The sequence below is a fragment of the Gymnogyps californianus genome, chromosome 3 (genome assembly GCF_018139145.2).
Source record: "Gymnogyps californianus isolate 813 chromosome 3, ASM1813914v2, whole genome shotgun sequence".
NCBI lineage: Eukaryota > Metazoa > Chordata > Aves > Accipitriformes > Cathartidae > Gymnogyps > Gymnogyps californianus.
In genome coordinates, this window is record NC_059473.1 from 22549510 (window position 1) to 22566431 (window position 16922).

The 16922-nt window shown below is 42.4% G+C and overlaps 1 protein-coding gene across 2 annotated transcripts in view; it reads right to left on the reverse strand.

The window, feature by feature from the left end:
• Positions 1–16922, reverse strand: part of TGFB2 (transforming growth factor beta 2) — a 66388-nt gene that overhangs the window by 7223 nt on the left and 42243 nt on the right. For both annotated transcript variants that reach the window (XM_050894425.1, XM_050894424.1), the window contains 3 exons: positions 16250–16413; positions 1708–1840; positions 1479–1589 (listed from right to left, as the gene is read on the reverse strand). In XM_050894425.1, the coding sequence (XP_050750382.1) occupies positions 1479–1589; positions 1708–1840; positions 16250–16413 (408 nt within the window). The remainder of the gene's footprint in view (positions 1–1478; positions 1590–1707; positions 1841–16249; positions 16414–16922) is intronic.

Sequence of the window (16922 nt, forward strand, 5' to 3'; positions counted from 1 at the left end):
TTAATCATATGTACAGTACATGTACTGTAAGTATTTACTTAGAGAAAAAATTCCAACGCAGTGAAACAATGGTTAGAAAATAATACTTGACAAGGAATATAGCCAAATCCTTGGAAAACAAATGAACCAAATCATGATATACTTTAATAAATGAGAACTGTATAAACAGAATTTGGGTTGGTTCTAATATAGCCATAGTTTTGTATGTACTGGTGAATGATAAACATAGCACAGTCAGTTAAATAACATTTCCCTTTTTGAAACTGAAACTTTAATGGCTTAAAAACACAAGGGAGCTTATGTGACCTTGATATATTTACTCTATATCACCTTGTCTGCTGTCCATAAGAAGCACATATATCCATAACCCTAACTACACACTGTTGTTTATTTTTTAATGCCCACTCAATCCAATCTTTAAGTTTTTACCAAGCTAACTGCCAGCATAAAAAATACTTTGTGTAACTAACATACAAATATGTTACAATAAATTCTACGTGCCAACGTAGATATATAGAGATAATCAATGTTAACTAATGTAGCTCTGTTGACTTCACCTGAGAATCACACTTCCACTGCCAGAAGTAGGAGCACACAGACAGGCACACCATTGCTGGTTCTTCAACCCACAAACGCACTGGCAGTAAAACACTGTAGGACGTTTATACAAGTCTGGCACCTATTATTCAGCTCTTCCCAAAGTGACTGATGCCATTACTCAGAGTCATTTAAAATATTACTGATATGACCAAAAAAAAGAAAAAAAAAAAAGAGTAGCTGGAGATATTTAGTGTGCCTGAAGAGCTGGAAGTATATGTGCAGGTACTTACAAAGACTGGGATCCTCTATACTCAGTGAGGACAAAGGAAGGTGCTTCCATAAGCAAAGCAGCTAACTGTTGCCTTACCTATAGTTCGGAAATTTGCCACAACAAGTATTGTTTAACACTCATAAAACACACCATGCTCACACACATATCTACTGCAAGCAGCTTACGTGTGTGCCAAACACCATCCTAATTCTACTAACCAGCAGTAGCCTTCTCTACTAAGCCTGAACTGTTACAGTGCTAGGATGGACAGCAGTCAAAGGGTTTATTTTGAAAATATTCAGCAAGTTTTCTCATGACTATCCAACAGCGGATGATCTGCTGTGCAACACTCTTCCCTACATCCAAAATTGTATGGATATCCGGTGTGCATGCTGCAATCTGTAACACAGACACTTAATGACATCAAAGCTGCATGCATGGAATGAGATGGCTTATTCATGCCATCTGGTTTGAGAATAGTTCAGCTGATGTAGTTCTACCCTTGTGCCTTCAATACCATTTCCTACCAGCTGAGAATCAAGATACTCAAATGAGCAAGTTTTCAATCAGCTGAATGCCATTTAGAGAGGCAGTAACAGCTCTTTGTTTCCCTCCTCAATGAGTAAGTACCACAACATTTTAAAAAGTTTGGGTTTTTTTTTGTTACCTGCAAATCTGGCTTCAAGCTCCTCACTTTTATTTGGGATGATATAATTATTGGAAGGCACAAAGGTGCAGCATGGACAATGTAAGCTTATCTTAAATCCAAGGTTCCTGTCTGCAAAACATAAAAGTAAGTGGAGTTGGTTTTTACACATGGAATGACCCTGAAATACTGCTGAGTTAATGGAGGAGCAGTTGGGGCAGGAGTGAAGGCAAAGAGCACTTGTTGTCACCTCTGTGATGGAGCCACTCATGTACAGCCTCAGTGACATCAAAAGACAACCATTCTCCTTCAGCTCTTGTTTTAACTACTTTGCTGTCGATGTAGCGCTGTCCTGGTGATGATAATTCTTTAGATTTTAGAACCTGCAAGAAACAACAAATGTGATTGCCTACAAGTTAACATTTATCTGTTTTTTATTCAAATGGACCATCAACATTATAAAATAGCAGAAGAAACTATTACAGCTCAAACCTCTATGCAGCAGATGTACATTCAGGCACGTTTTCAGAAAGAATTTTCTTAGTGTGCGTGGGGATAGGAAGGTGATATAAAAACACCCTAATGAAATCGGCTTATGCTCCCAAGCAAAACACGCCATCACATATTCTTTCCTAAGAGAAATCCCATAGAAAGACTGCCCTGAAAACTTGTTCTGCAACACAAGTGGTAAAGAGATCATAGTAACTGGAACACCAAAAGAGGCTGTTTTACCTTCTTCAGTAATACTTACACTGGTTAGAGCATAGTTTCAGATGCTAAAGTAAAGCCTGTACCATGTAGTCTGTACACTGAAGATATTTTATGGCTCACTCATAACTAACCTGTATGGTATTGCCTTATTCATGCTTCCAGCCTTCCCTCTGACTTCAGCTACTAGTCACATATTAAACAGAAAAAAAGTTATTGTCCATACAGGTAACCTAGGGGCATGCAGAGACAGCCTGGTGTGAATCGTGGATTTGTGTAACAGGCGATTTTCGCCACACATGGATTTGTGTAACAGGCGATGCTGCTTACATCCAAACTTTGATGCCAGCTGTATTTGTGTCAGAACTTTCAGCAAAGCTTGCTACTGAGCATGCAATAAAAAAATACCTGTACAAAAGAAACCCAGCCCCTCTCTTTCAAGACACAGCACTGCATGCCTAGAATTTCAAGCGCCCACAGTGTTCCTCCTATCTAAACAATTCAGCGAGCGCCTTCCCATACAAGCATGGCCTGCTATTATTTACCCTAACTCTAGGACAAAAACAACCGGACTTTTGGCTGCTAACAGATTTCTGGTTTCCTGGTTATTACCATGTTGACAGTTTTGCGCTGCAGGAAGCTGGAATGCCATGCAACATTAAGTCAGCTCCAATCAAGATACCACACGGTAACATCACTTTGTAACTTTTGGCATGCCAGCTGTGCGACTTCATGTATTCCTCTCTTTAACCATCCAAATCCATCTCCAAATGAATAACTGACAATGTCTCATTGTTTCCTCCTATTTTCTCAGCCCAGACCAACCTGACGTCTAGCAAACACTGCTGGAATAAAACAATGGTGAAACTGTATAATACATGTAAAGAAAAATATTTCAAAGGAGGTGTGAAATTATGTCATCATGATAAAATTAGGCTTTTCATAATTAAACAGAAAAACAGGCTTGAAAAGGCCAGATTCTGTCCAACATGTAGAGTCTGCCTATTTATTTCAAGGGAGTGCTGGACCTCTCAAAGGCCAACAGTGCAGCGCCCACAATAACATTTGTCTGATGAGAACAGCAGCATGACAAGCTCTTTGCCTTCTTTCTGATCAACACATTTAGCAAAAAGACAGGAGAAGATGTTGGTCCAAGTCCAGAAAATTACTAAGAGCCCCTAGCAGGCGATGCTGAGTTCTCCAGCAGAAACTGAGGGCACTCAAACATTGAACATTGGGACTCCTTTTTATGAGGCAACCTTCAAACAAAGTGTCTGAACAACTGTTTACAGAGAGTCTGGCAGCAGCAAGGGGACTACCATTGCTCAGAAGTGCCAGAGGGATGAGAGAATCAGTAATCAATGCTGGGAAAGTCCCAGAGAAGTACAAATACAACTTTGCCTTCCCTTTGGTCTTTATCAGGTCAACTCAAGTGTTTCTGAGGATGTAATGCAGCTGTCATTCTGCAAAGATGTGTTGGGGCGGGGGGTGGTGTGAGGCAAATGGGACACAAGAACTTGGCTCATTTTTCTTCCTTTCTGCACAGTCATATCTTTCCAAAGACTCCAGAAACTGCATACCTCAGTTTTGGCAGTGATGTAAGGATCTAAAAGTAAGCAACGTGCCAAAAGCAATCTCCTGATGTTAACTATAACTGGTCTTAGATATGTTCTGAAGACTCAGCTGTGCCTTAGTATCCAAAATAAAATGTCTTTATCCCAATCCCATTGCTACCAAAAGACAAAGTTGAGGGCTGGTAGTGTGTACCTGGCATGAAAGGTATTTGTAAAAGTACCAGAAATCATCACTGCACGTATCCAATGGTACAAAGAACATCCATACTCATCGATGAACTGAATGACAAGAAAAGCGTTCACAGGTTTCAAAACTGTAGGACACTGTGGGACAGGATGGACATTGTGGATTAAAAGAGCTAGATATTATCCATGCTATGGTATCTATGATATCTGAAAGTAAGGCTTCTCTCCATGTTGTTTATGCTGCATGTTCAGAAAGAAGATTATGAAGAATGAGCTAAAAAGTCACAAACTAAGTATGGCATAATTTCCACAACTGACATCATGGGTTAAACAGGCACTAGCGGTTCTTAAGCAAAAGGCTGTTAAGTGTGATGAGTGCCATACTTAGTGAAACTAGCACGTCTGCTTCAATCTCCTTCTCCTGGGCTGACTAAGTATCTTTGTAGTGTTAGGGTGAACCTGATTGCTTGTAAGCAAGAATCATCTTCTAGCCTCACCATTTCCATTTTTTCCTTCTTTTTCTGTTACATCATTGCAAGTGTGGAAAGCTAAGGGATGATAAAATCCTAGGCTGGATCCTCAGAGTCTATTTCCTCCCACAAAATAACCTGATGAAGGACTCTTCACTTCTTTTCCTACACTGCATTCTATGTTTCCATCCACACTGAAGCAACTGCACTCTACATGGTAGTAAACAAAGTGGCCTCTTTGTGGGAACCTATCAGAAATTTTTACAGCTACAATGTGTTCTTCAAATGAGTCTTCCAGAAATTATTACGAAATAAGCATTTTACATTTTCTCTGCCATTTTCCCCATTTGGTTTCCTTCTTTGTACTTTGCACTACATTTCTGGTCTTACCTTCCCCATCAGCAACATACCTTTTTCTTCCAATACACCCTCAAGCCTATATTCCCATTGAAAAACTTCTCTTTCAGTATTTCCAGTACTTTCTTCCTACTAGATCAACTAGTTTAATTGCAAAAAAGAAGAAAAGCCTTTTCTGTGCCTTGTAGCTTTTGTGCTTGAAAGCCTGTCTACTTCTTCCAACTATACTGATTGTTCTTAGAAGAGATATTACCTTTACCTATAAACATTGCCTCGCCTTGCCTATAAACACTGCATTGCCTTTATGCTGAGCCCATTGCAACCACATCAAACACTGTTAACAGAAATGTTGCTGCACAACTTGTATCTGCAGGAGCTAAATGAAGACCTAAAAAGTAGGCCTTTGTGCAAAAGAGTTTTCAGTGCACTAAAAATATTAACAGAAGGGGAAAAAAAACCCCAAACCCACAGGAGAGAAGGAAGACTGAGTTAAACTTCCCCTTTAATCCCTTCTCATTTCCTTCTGGCACCTTGTGCAAACACTCCCTCTTAAAGAGGCAGAAAGAGTCTGGTGTGTCTATGGGTCATGACGTGGATGGCTAGGGCTTTCGGGGTGGGGGGAGTACTGTGCATCACCAGCTGCATGTAGAGATGACAGATTCAATCACTTGCATGAGTAGGAGACAAGAATTTCCACACACACAACCTCACCTCCCTCACTTACGAGCGACACATTTAAACACCTGCATGCACAAGCAGCTGATGATGCACAACTGCATGCATGCAGATGCAAGCATGCACACGTTCACAGACGCATGAGGGAAAGCTCAAAATCAACAAACTCAAAATTCATGTTGTGCAAAATCTCTGCAGCTTCTGAACATGGGGATGTTCTTTCAGGTATATCTGTTTATTTGGTCTCGCTTTCAACAGAGTGATGATGCAATGCTGCCTTTTCTAATAAAGGATTACGCAGGGAACATACGCATATGATCACATTATGTGGGGAGAAGCTGAATAGGTAGAAGTGTTACCAAAAGGTTATCCAGCAGACTTCTAGCGCAGTATGCAGAGTAATTTTCAATCAGTAGCAATGCTCTAAATTCTAAGAACAAGTTGTTTTTGTCTACCCTCTTTTTGTATGGGATTTCTCCCTTTCACAGGAAATCAAACAGTTAGCCAAAACATTTGTTAACCTCTTCTTGACAAAGTACCTTGTACACTTAAGCCCTGCCTTCTAGCTATCTTTTTCTATGGGCACTGCTAACCTTCCCCTCATCGATTTTTTTTCTATTCTGCCCCTTCTTAAAAATACCTGGGGAAAAAAACTATCTTACAAATAGCCATAAAGGATCTCTAGATATCACATACATGCAGCTAATGCCAGCAGATCAAGGCAAAACAAATACATGAATATACGAATAATGTACTTAATTGCAGGAAAAGGCTCATGAAGCAGCCAGATGCAAACAAAGCATTGCTTTTCCTTGTACAGCTACACATGTTTAGGAAGCCCAGCCAGGGATCTCAGTGATGACAGCACTCACATGCCACCCTCATCAGGCCTGCCAGATTTCTGGTATTTTATAAATCCCATTGAAATCTACTCTTCATTGGTTCTGCAAAGGCGTTCTGCTCAGTCTTCAGAGGGAGACCCTCTGCTCTGCTGGCAGGGATTTGTCTGTACTCCTCCTTGTCTGTTAGAGGAGGCTGGACCATGATGCTATCTTGGAAATGTATCCCAAATCACCACAACCAGGGCATTCAGCGGTGAAAAGCTTTAGTTTTGTCACAAACTCATTTCAGAAGAATGACAAGCAAGTTTCCAAAAAATACTGATCTCTAAATTACTTCTGCCACCTGCGATGCTTATTTTTCAGATTAACTGGAGAGTATTAACCGACACTTTTTTTTTAAAAGTATCAAATAGCTGATATCTTCATTAAAATCCTGGAGGATGAAACTGTTTATTTATATGCACACATGTTTATACTCTCAAGTAACTATCAGACAGTTCTGAGCATAAAAGTAAGGACAAGGATTGTCTCAGTCTGTGTTTTATAAACTGTAAAGTACACTGAGAACACTATATAATTCATGATAACAAACAAAGCAGAATGTTTGCAAAATTAGCAGAAACTTAGCTTCTTTAAAAAATGGGGCATATCAGAGGCTGATATAAGCAGAGCAGCAGCATTCAGCATCAGGGTAATTATACCGGTTCAAAAACAAAACCAAAAAACCTCCAAAACCCAAGACTCTGTTAATAGAAATGTAATTATTTTGCTCAAATTTTCCTTTGCCTACTCCTCTTCTCATATATATAGGCAGCTAAAGCTGGGGATAACTGAATGAACACATTGGTGTATGTATTCTAGACAATAACCACTGAGAGCAGACGCCAGAAACAGCCCGTCTTCATGACTCATTGCACACATAAAAGGAAAAAAATTGACAGAAAGACACACTGGTTCTTTCAAATAACTGGAGCTCCAGAACAGCAACTTGCTTAGTTCATTTCAGATTTGATGGTCTGGCCAATAACTCCTTCTAGTCTTTTACAGTTACCACAATCAGATGCAGAAGAATAAGAAAATTACAATTAAGTATAATTTACAGTGGAATAGTTTTGGCTAATAAATTCATCACCTCCCCGGCAAGCAAACAAACAAACAAAAAACTGAATGTGGTTCAGCAGTGATGATACACATGCTGATGCATCAATGACATACATCTGCTGCAGCCAAGAAAACCCTAGGCACACATCAAAGGCCAAGCTTTAGCAACAACAAGGGCATTTTATAGCTGGGTTTGAGAATTACAGTCACCAACTGTTAGGAAATATTTTTGGCGACTTACAGTTTCTTAAAACAAGTTGATGAACTTTCAAAACATAATAATAAGATCATATGGCCACTTAAAAATATCTATCCTGTCTGCTGCATTGCTGTGGAACTTGGGATGGTCACTGCTGTCAGCCAGCGTGGGTTCTGCAATCAATGAATAGCAGTAAATATGGCATTATCTTGTAAAAACCTGTTATTAATCTGTTTTTCCTCTCCATTCATTCTGGACTGTCTGATCTCCTCCCTCCAGATGCTGTTGGCTCCCTGATAACTTCCTTCCTTCCCTTCTCTTCTCTGTCATTTCAGACTCCTGCGATGTTCTTGTGTATTACAACATCTTGGCAGGCTCACTAATCTTCCTCTAACTTATCAGTCATTATCCATGGTTTCCATTGGAACTTCAAGGGCCTTTTAAAATAATGGAAATAACCTGACATGTACTTGTAAGCTCAAAGTAAATAAACCCAAACAATGAGATCCAGTGGTAAATGATGTGCTAATGCTGGTTAACATCAGAGCAGAGATAAGTTCAGCTATGCACAACATCATGGCTGAAAACTGCCGTTTAGGATAACCTCTTCTGAACTAGAATAAACCTGCAAGGGACTCCAGCTTAACCCTCTGCAGTGAAATAACCAGATTGCCAAGGTCTGCATATGCAGCCGCTTGTGGTTTCCAAATTCTTACGTACTATTCACCCTACTGAAAGATTCACTCGCTGCCTGGTTCCAGATTTCAAAGGTCTCCTCAGACAGCTCTCAGGGACTTCATCTAGCCCTTTCTGAAGCTTGAAGTTAAAAAATAACCATGCTAATTCTCAGTCCTTTCTCACTCCCTGGTTAAGTTCAAGGTCTTTGATCCTATCTTGGACACAAGGATAAGCAAACCCTTAGTTCTCCTGCAAGCCTCTCCAGTTTCTTACTCATTACCTGTGGAAACATACGTTGTAAAGTGCAAAGCCTCCACGTAGTACCTTTTGCCAGATAATTGGGAACCTACTGGCTATCAAAATCTTAGCTTCTTCTTATCACCGCTAGTGCAAGAGACTGTATTTTTTCAAAAATTCTCAGTGCGGATTTTCAAGCTCTTCTTGTAACCACTTCTGCAAAAGAGTAATTCAGACTCTGCCTTCAGTGCTATGGAGTTAAAAGGACTTTACAACCTCTCTGCTTATCAATGGAAGTCTTTCCATTACTTGCAAAGGTCTCTGAATCAGGCTCAAAACCGAGGGCAGAATCTTTAGAGACTAGTATATGAGATGCAGAGTTCCTGCCAAAATACAAAGGTATAGAGTACTTGCCAAAGTTTTAAAAAAAACCATAGTGCTCTGATCCATCTGCTCAGAACTTGCCAGACACGTTCTTCATGCAAACTTGCAAATAAAAAGAACATATTGCACACATAACCCAATCCCTTTTATATCTGGATGGGCTACAGCTGCAGTAGGATTCTCTTACAGTGTTGGCTGCTACTCGCTTAAAGGTAAAAGAAGGTGAAGTGTGAGGGGGGTAAAGAGATGAGTGGCTAAAGCAGGTCAAAAATGGAGGGGAAGTCAAGTATGTCATGGAATCACTGTGACTGACTCATTGCATTGCCCTGTGGTGAAGGGATGAGCTCCAGGAAGAGAATGGATCCTGAGAAGGGATTTCCTCTCCATTTGTTCCCCAAACAGGGCCTTCCTCCTGCCACTGGAGATACATGTGCAGTGTAAGTCGGGGATACAGCCCTGAGGCCGTTCAGTCTGATTTATGCTTAAGCAGGCAGGAAGACTGCATTGTATAAGCAATAAACAAGAACGGAGGGTCTGGGGTCCTTCTCCTGGAAGATTCTGAAATATTGAGTGCAATTTCCTGCCGTTTAGGAGATTTTAAGATAGCTCCAAAGAAAGATTTTATATAAAATGAAGCAAAACAAAAAAATCCTGTAAACTTATCTAGCATTTAGCTTTAACTTGCCAGAGGCACATTATGTTTTATTAAAATATCAACAAAGAGGAGCCAAAGTCAACAAAACCAGAGTGGGTTCTCCTGTCTTCTAGCCAAATCCCTTAGATCCTGCGGGGTACTCCTGTGTTCACCTCCCCTTTATGCACAGGTCTCCCAAGCCCTTCCTCTTCCTCAGTCCTGTCCCTGACAGCCATATCTCATGTTCACATGCATTTTAATGCAACATTTTGGCATGCAACTTTCTTTGCTATCTGAATATTTGGACTTACTACTTCTTCTAAGATGCTGTCTTCTTCTGCAAGTCACTCCTCTTTCTTCCCTTCCTCTTGCCTGCATTGTTCTCCGTAAGTCATGATTCTCCCCGTGGTTTTCTCTTCCCACCACCTACAGGCTTCCACCCAAACCACTCCTGTCCTCCTCCATTTTCTTCTGTCATCTATTCTTCTTCATATAGGCTTCTCTCCAACAAAGCTTCACATTGTTTCCTATACCTCCCCAAAACAGCAATATTACCTTCCCCCCCTCCAACGGGCTCCCTACCACAAGGCCAGCAAGCCAACCTGACGTTCCTCAGCCCAGTAACTACCACGCTGTGGTGCTTGGTTAAAACTTGCTCGTGTCTCAGTGTCACGTGGGCTTGGCTACCCCACCAGACTGCAGCCCAAAGAGCAGGAACCCAAACCTAGCGTCTGGTTTCTGACCCATGTCCCGCATTCCTATGCTCCCTATAATGTACACGCACTGCAAACAGCAATAAATCTATCAGCCTAGTGCCCCACATTTCTACACACAGCAGTGTCGAGCTGGGAGTACATGCTGGCTCGTGCCAGTAGCTAATGGGGATATTATATACGTCTCCAAGTTGTCTTCAATAACTGCTCTGTTCCTGGCAAGAGGTGGCTGCATCTGAGATAAGCTCTCAAATCACAGTGAATATGACGCAGCGATAAATATTTCCCCTCACCCACGCTCACAGATTATTTGCCAAAGGTACTCTATACATGATCTCCAGCGTACTGACTTTTTTTTGTAGGGGATACAGTATTTTGATCCAAAAAAAAGGAACAAGGAGAAAGCAGCAATTCGACTGACATATACTGCAAATTAACTTCCTCTGGTCCTGAGCTGTTGCTGAGGGGGCCGGGGAAGGAGGAGGAGGTTGGTAGAGTAGAAAGTTATTAGGTCCACACTTCATACTGAGTTTGGCACTTCAAAGAGTACTGTACGTTTGCCATTTAACATAACCTTGTAACCTTTCAGATCGCAAGAGTCTGGTTTCAGGACAGCAATACATAAATTGTGAGATCCAAATATGCTACTTTAGATGTGGGTCACAGCGACGGCAGCCAATTAAAATAAAATGCCCCAGGTGATATCTGTAATACAGACATCCTGCACTAGCTCACAGCCACAAATCCTGCTTCCTGGTATTTTCTTCCGTGGCATTAGAGACGGCACTTTTTGGCAAGAAAAGAGAGCAAGGCCCCTCTGCTCCTGATTATACAGAGATCAGTCTGGAGTAGCTCTGCTGCAGTCAGTGTAAATTGCCTCAGATTTGCACCGTGGAGATTTGGCCCAAATCTATAGTAGCTCGCTCTAAACGTATTCCCTAACTGAAAAACAAGACAAAACACTGTCTGAATTGAAAGTATTTGAACAACCGACTGTGGTTTAAATTTAAATCTGACTCATAATGGGGTAATATGTTCCACAGCATCTTCCTCCTCATACCTCCAAGCAGGAAGAGAGGCCCTTAAAGAAACGGGGGTTACCACTGTCTGGAGGGCAGACGGTTCTTCCTAGACCCTGAGCAAGCTCCACAGGAGCCCTCAGCATGGACCAGGCCCTCCCTGACACAGACAGACCAAAGGTCTGCTCCTGCTTGCTTCAAATTCTTCATCGCAATCCAACGTGCCCCCTGGGCTTTAACCTGGCGCTGTTTGTTTGCTCCAACCCTGCGCTCTGATATGTCCTGTGGTACGTCCCCCCCCATCTGCAGCCCCTCAGGTACCCCCACCCACAGCAGCCTTGGATAACGACGACGATAAAAACCAGTGCTTCGGCTGCATTTTTCGTGATGCTTTATGATGTGTTAACAAAACATGGCACCGCTTCCATAGGAAGTAATTATTACTTGTTATTGTTTGACCGTCTGTACATAATAAAAATACCTTAAAAACAATACCACAATGCTCTCTGAAGGATGGCTTTTCGCCCTGCGAGGGTTTCCACTCGTCCAGCTTTGCGGTGGTGCCTATTTATTTTTTGGAATGCTTATTCATAAAAGACAAGCTTTTTTTTGAAGGGTGCAGGGACTTTATTCATAAATACAGAAGCACCTTAATAAAAGAAAGATGTGATGAAGTCTTCAAAGCAGGCAAGAAAACTGATGAACAAAGACATTCCCATAACAACTGAGCTTTATCTGATCAAATTCCAATAAAGCCTGCATTTGGCATAAATCTTTAAAAACATAGCAAGGGCCACTGGAGGATGCTAAAACTTGTTTATTTAATATTATTCCTCTTCCCTCCTCCAAAAGTACTTTATCCTCTTAATATTTTCTGAAGTCTTGGTGCACGTTGAGCAGTGCATTGAGCAAACACGGAGCAGTGGAAGGACAGGAGGAGAAGCGCGGGAGAGCGCTCACTGTGTCTGAGGTCTGCCGCTTCCTTCCTTCCTTCCTTCCCTCCGGGCTTCCCACTCTCCAACGTGCTGATGATCAGCAGCACCACCAGCAGATTAACCCTCACTTTCAGGCAGAAGAAACAACAGAAAAGATAGTGCCTTTAAAGAATTTAATTCTCTGTGGCTTCACTTAACCAGAGCCAAGAAAAGGCAGAAGCTTTTATACCAGCCTTATAAAAGAAACTTAATTCCTACTTCTATGAGTTTTATTATTTTCCATCCTAAGACTACTTAATATGTGCACTGCGCTTCCCATCTGCGCAGGAACACACAGATGTGGCTGACTAATCCTTAAATACCAAGAGAAGTATTCTGGGTGAAAACAGACATTAAAGAAACTGCTTCTGCTCTCGGGGATTACCATTCCCCCACTGGCTTCACGGACGCATCCAGGGCACCTCCATGAGAATTAATCTCCAGGACCTACTGCCCAGAGAAACCTGAGGGGCAGCAGACCTGGCAAACTGATCCACAACCACTCGCTCCCAGCATAAATATGACAGGGTGCTCTCTGTTCCAACCCTGCCTCTCAGGTGGGAACAGGGTCCTGCTGCTGCTGCTGAGCTGGGGGCCAGCAGCAAGGGGCCACAGCCCTGGCTCGCCACGCCAAGCAGCCCCAGACTGCCTTCCCGGAGTCAGTGCAAACAAGGGCTGCAGGAAAACACAAAGTCCTCTTCTGATGTGGTTTGGAAAAGGGAGCCAAGTATAGCCCGAGGAAAGCTTAGCTGAAAAGGTGCAGTCTTGCATTTCTTTTTTCATTTTAAAGGGTAGATCTGTAAGGTCAGAGGACCACACAAGGAAAGAATCAGGAGGAGAAACAAAATATTTATATTCTGCTTGCTTATTTTTTCCATTTATCCTGCACATTTGTCTCTAGCTGTTCCTAAAATAGTCCTTCAGAGTAATATTGTCCCTTCTGCACCAGTGGTATATATACTACTACTAAATTGCCACTGGACTGTATCAGAGAGCTCTTGGAGAGCAGTTAGGAGACTTGCATGTGTTCAGGGACAGCCACTTTCCCAGTGAACCACAAGAGAGCTCTGACTCTCCAGAAGACTTCTGCCCCTCTCTTCCTGCTTGACTGAGAAAGATGAGGGGACACAGGAACAACCATTCCCTGCAACTGCAGGTATGAGAGGAATTTCAAAAACCCTCATCAAGAAGATCTCCTCAACAAAGCAAAACACTAGCCAACCTGAAACTTGGTGGGAGGAAAAAAAAAAAAAACAACCAAACCCTAATAATTAAATGTTGCTTATGCAAGGCAAAAAACCACATTGTTCCTTCTGGGCACAACAGCCCTGGCAAGCCCAGCACGTATCTCACAAGACAGGAAGCAGTGCTTATGCACGGAGGAGGAGCGGTGGCTGCACAGGCCAACTCCACCAGCGATCTCCTCTATGACGCTCGCTCTCCATGCATGGCTTTTCATGCTGGAAGCAAAGATACCTGAATAAGACTTCAGCCCTTACAGAATGTATTTGCCTCTCCTACTTCCACTGAAATGAGCATCTTCCTCATTCTCCCCTTTTACCTCCCACATCTGTACCTCCCTCCACTGCTAGACACCCCTATCTGCACTATCAATCTATCATTACGCAGCCCTGAATCTTCTCCAGCATCACTGTGGCACCCATGCCTCCTACCCATCCCTCCTCACCTTCAGCTCCTTGGATTTTCTTCTTTCTCATCTCTAAAATTCATATACTAAGTTTTAGGATGCTTTCTATAGCACTGTCCTACAATACATCATAGAATCATAGAATATCTCAAGTTGGAAGGGACCCATAAGGATCGTGTGTCCCTCCTCTTCAATTTCTCCTAACATGCTCACCTCACGCTTTGTGATGGAGATTAGATGCAGCAATATTTAGGGACTTTCACGCTCCTGCAGTAGAGCTGCTGGCAAGGAACCCATGCAGTTCAGACTGGCCATCACAGAGCTAATACCTCCATACAAGGTTTTGGGGAGAGCTGCATACAAGATTGCAAGAAATATGACCAAAGCAGGGAAAAAACAACCAGCAGAAGAAGGCTACAGGAGTTTGTAAGAAGTAAAGCAGAGAGGAACTACCAAGCAGCTTTTATCATTTTAATAGGTGCTCTGCAAGGGAAATGCTCCAGAGACAGTTTGCCTCTCTACAGGCAAAGGAGCAAAGTAACTAAAATATGCTAAACTAAAATATTATGCCTAAAATATGCTTAGCACAAACACACACTCAGAGCTTGCTGCCTTTGGCTTGCCTGTTACTTGGTGGAGAAAAGATCTAATCCTACAATAACCTGCACTCATTACTCACCTAACACGTCACTCAATGTGCTCCACCCAGCCTAAAAAAGAAACTATCTTACTCACCAGCTATATATTTATCTAAAGAACCCAAGTACCTGCCCTGGATGCAGGTGTCAGTCATCTCCACGGGCGCAGGCTTGCTGGAGTCAGGCTCTCTCAAATAAGCTCCAGCTGTTTCTCATCACAAGGTGAAATCCCAGCCAAGCAAAGGCCCTTTCTTCCCTACCTCCACTGAACCCTTTGTGTCCCATGTTCCTCAAACACGGAAAGGCAATGAACTGAGCTCAGGCAACCACAGCTGTACTCCTTTCAGGCGGCTGACTAACAGCTCTCAAAAGTAGAACAACAGAAAGCCCAGAGATGCCATCAACTCCTTTTAGGATGTCTGAACAGTGAGGTCAAGCCAGAACATAAAATCGTTTCAAGAGGCTGGTGTGGCAGCATCACAGGGACTCGTAGTGTAATTCTCTGTGACAGCTGTTACATATAGACAACACCTGCGACTCTCATTAAAGATTCCTAGCTTTCTCTTTTACCAAATGACACGTTATTTACTCAACTTTTCTGCCAGCCTGTCCTTGGGAAGGAAGGCAGCCAAGCTCCCAGTGACCACCTGTGGACCTGAACCACATTCAACTGGGAATCACGCTTCTCCTACGTTTAAACAATGTCTAAACAGTCCAGTGCACCTTTTCCTGCTGTCAGCCTCTAAGGCTGGCTTATACTGTCACTTCAGCAAGCATGTGAACCCAAATTCCCCCCGTTTCTCCTCCAAGTTTGGCTTGCACTTGACTAGACCAGGCAGAAAAAGGTGAACGTTGAAAGTGAGGGAGAAGACTAACTCAAATTTGCACCCACTGGATCTAAACCAGACTCTATAGTGCTGCAAACCCATGGCAGTGCTCAGGCACAGCTAATGAGGGCAGCAAGAACAGAGCCAAAGAGGGGCTCAATACACTTTTACAAGGTGATAACCTACCTGGCAGGGTTTTCAGCAGAACAAGTCCCAGGTTGCTGGAACAACCATGAGTTTTACTCAGTATAAAAGCTGGGAGCTGAGCCCCTTTTGGTTGCTGTGTTTCTCAGCAAAGTGAACTATGCTTCATATGAAATATGCTCTCGACAATATTTGCACAAACACACAGACTCTATGTAAGTGACTTTAACAGCTTTAAAGTCTTTAAAGATTAAATGACATCAATCTTATCAACACTCAGGAGAGAGTCACGGGGTCATTTTCTTCCTCACTCCTCAATCCCTCAATTGTCCACTCCCTTGCCTCAACCCCTGGGCTACTATACAGAAGCCAGGTCTGAAACTGCTAAGCTTTGAAACTCAATTATTAACAATGCCATTTCTGCGAGGAACGGTTAACAGGCTTCACCTGAATACAGGCCAGAGAGAGGAATTTGATTTCTATGTAAACTACAGTACAGGCCAGGTGTTGGGAGACAGAGATCCTGGGGATGACTTGTTTGATGTCTTGTTCTGTCACTTATCATTACATGCTGAAACTCTGGAGTTCTGAGGCACAACTGCTAGAAAAAGTTTGCACATTTCAGCTTCATATGATTTTGAATAAAGTCCTTTCTAGGAAAGGCACAGGAAATAAGAGGCTACTTTGGAAAGACGGGACTCAATCACTTCTCCCTGCTGGATGGGTACCAGGCGGGTTTGCTGCAGAAAGATGGGGAGCCGACGCGTGTGAGGTGCCACCGTACCTGGTACAGCTCTATCCGCTGCTCTGAGACCCGCGCCTTCGAGTTCTGCAGGCGGAAGACCCTGAACTCGGCCTTCACCAAGTTGGAGGCATTCTTCTCCATCGCTGAGACGTCAAATCTGACGATTCGGAAGTAAAGGCTGTAATAGCTCGGTGGGATGGCATCTGCAAGAAGGCAGCGTGATTTTATTTTTTTTTTAAATTATAAAATACATTGTTCCTTCAAACACTGTAATACAAGACAGCCTCAGTAAGGGAAATATCTGTATCATGATTCAGTTTCCAATGGCCAATTTAATATTATTAACAATTTAATAAAAAAAACCAAAACCAACCCCACATGTGTCTGATTATAGGAATACCATATTAATAGAGATTAACAACTATTTCCAACTCTATTTCAGGTCATGCATTTAAACCTCCCCTCTTTCAACATACTGGTGGAAAATCCTGGATGCTTATAAATTGGGAAAAAATCATAACAGTTAGTATCTGGCAAATGCCTTCAGACTTGCAGAGTTCACAGGGATCCGCTAAGACAAGTAACAGCAACTCATCTGATCTGTATGTTCTCTGAAGCCCACTTCCCCCCCGAATATGGAGCATAAATTAGCCAGTTCAGATTTTGTTTCATATTTCAGTTATTAAAGGATTTTATTGGAACAAAATATCCA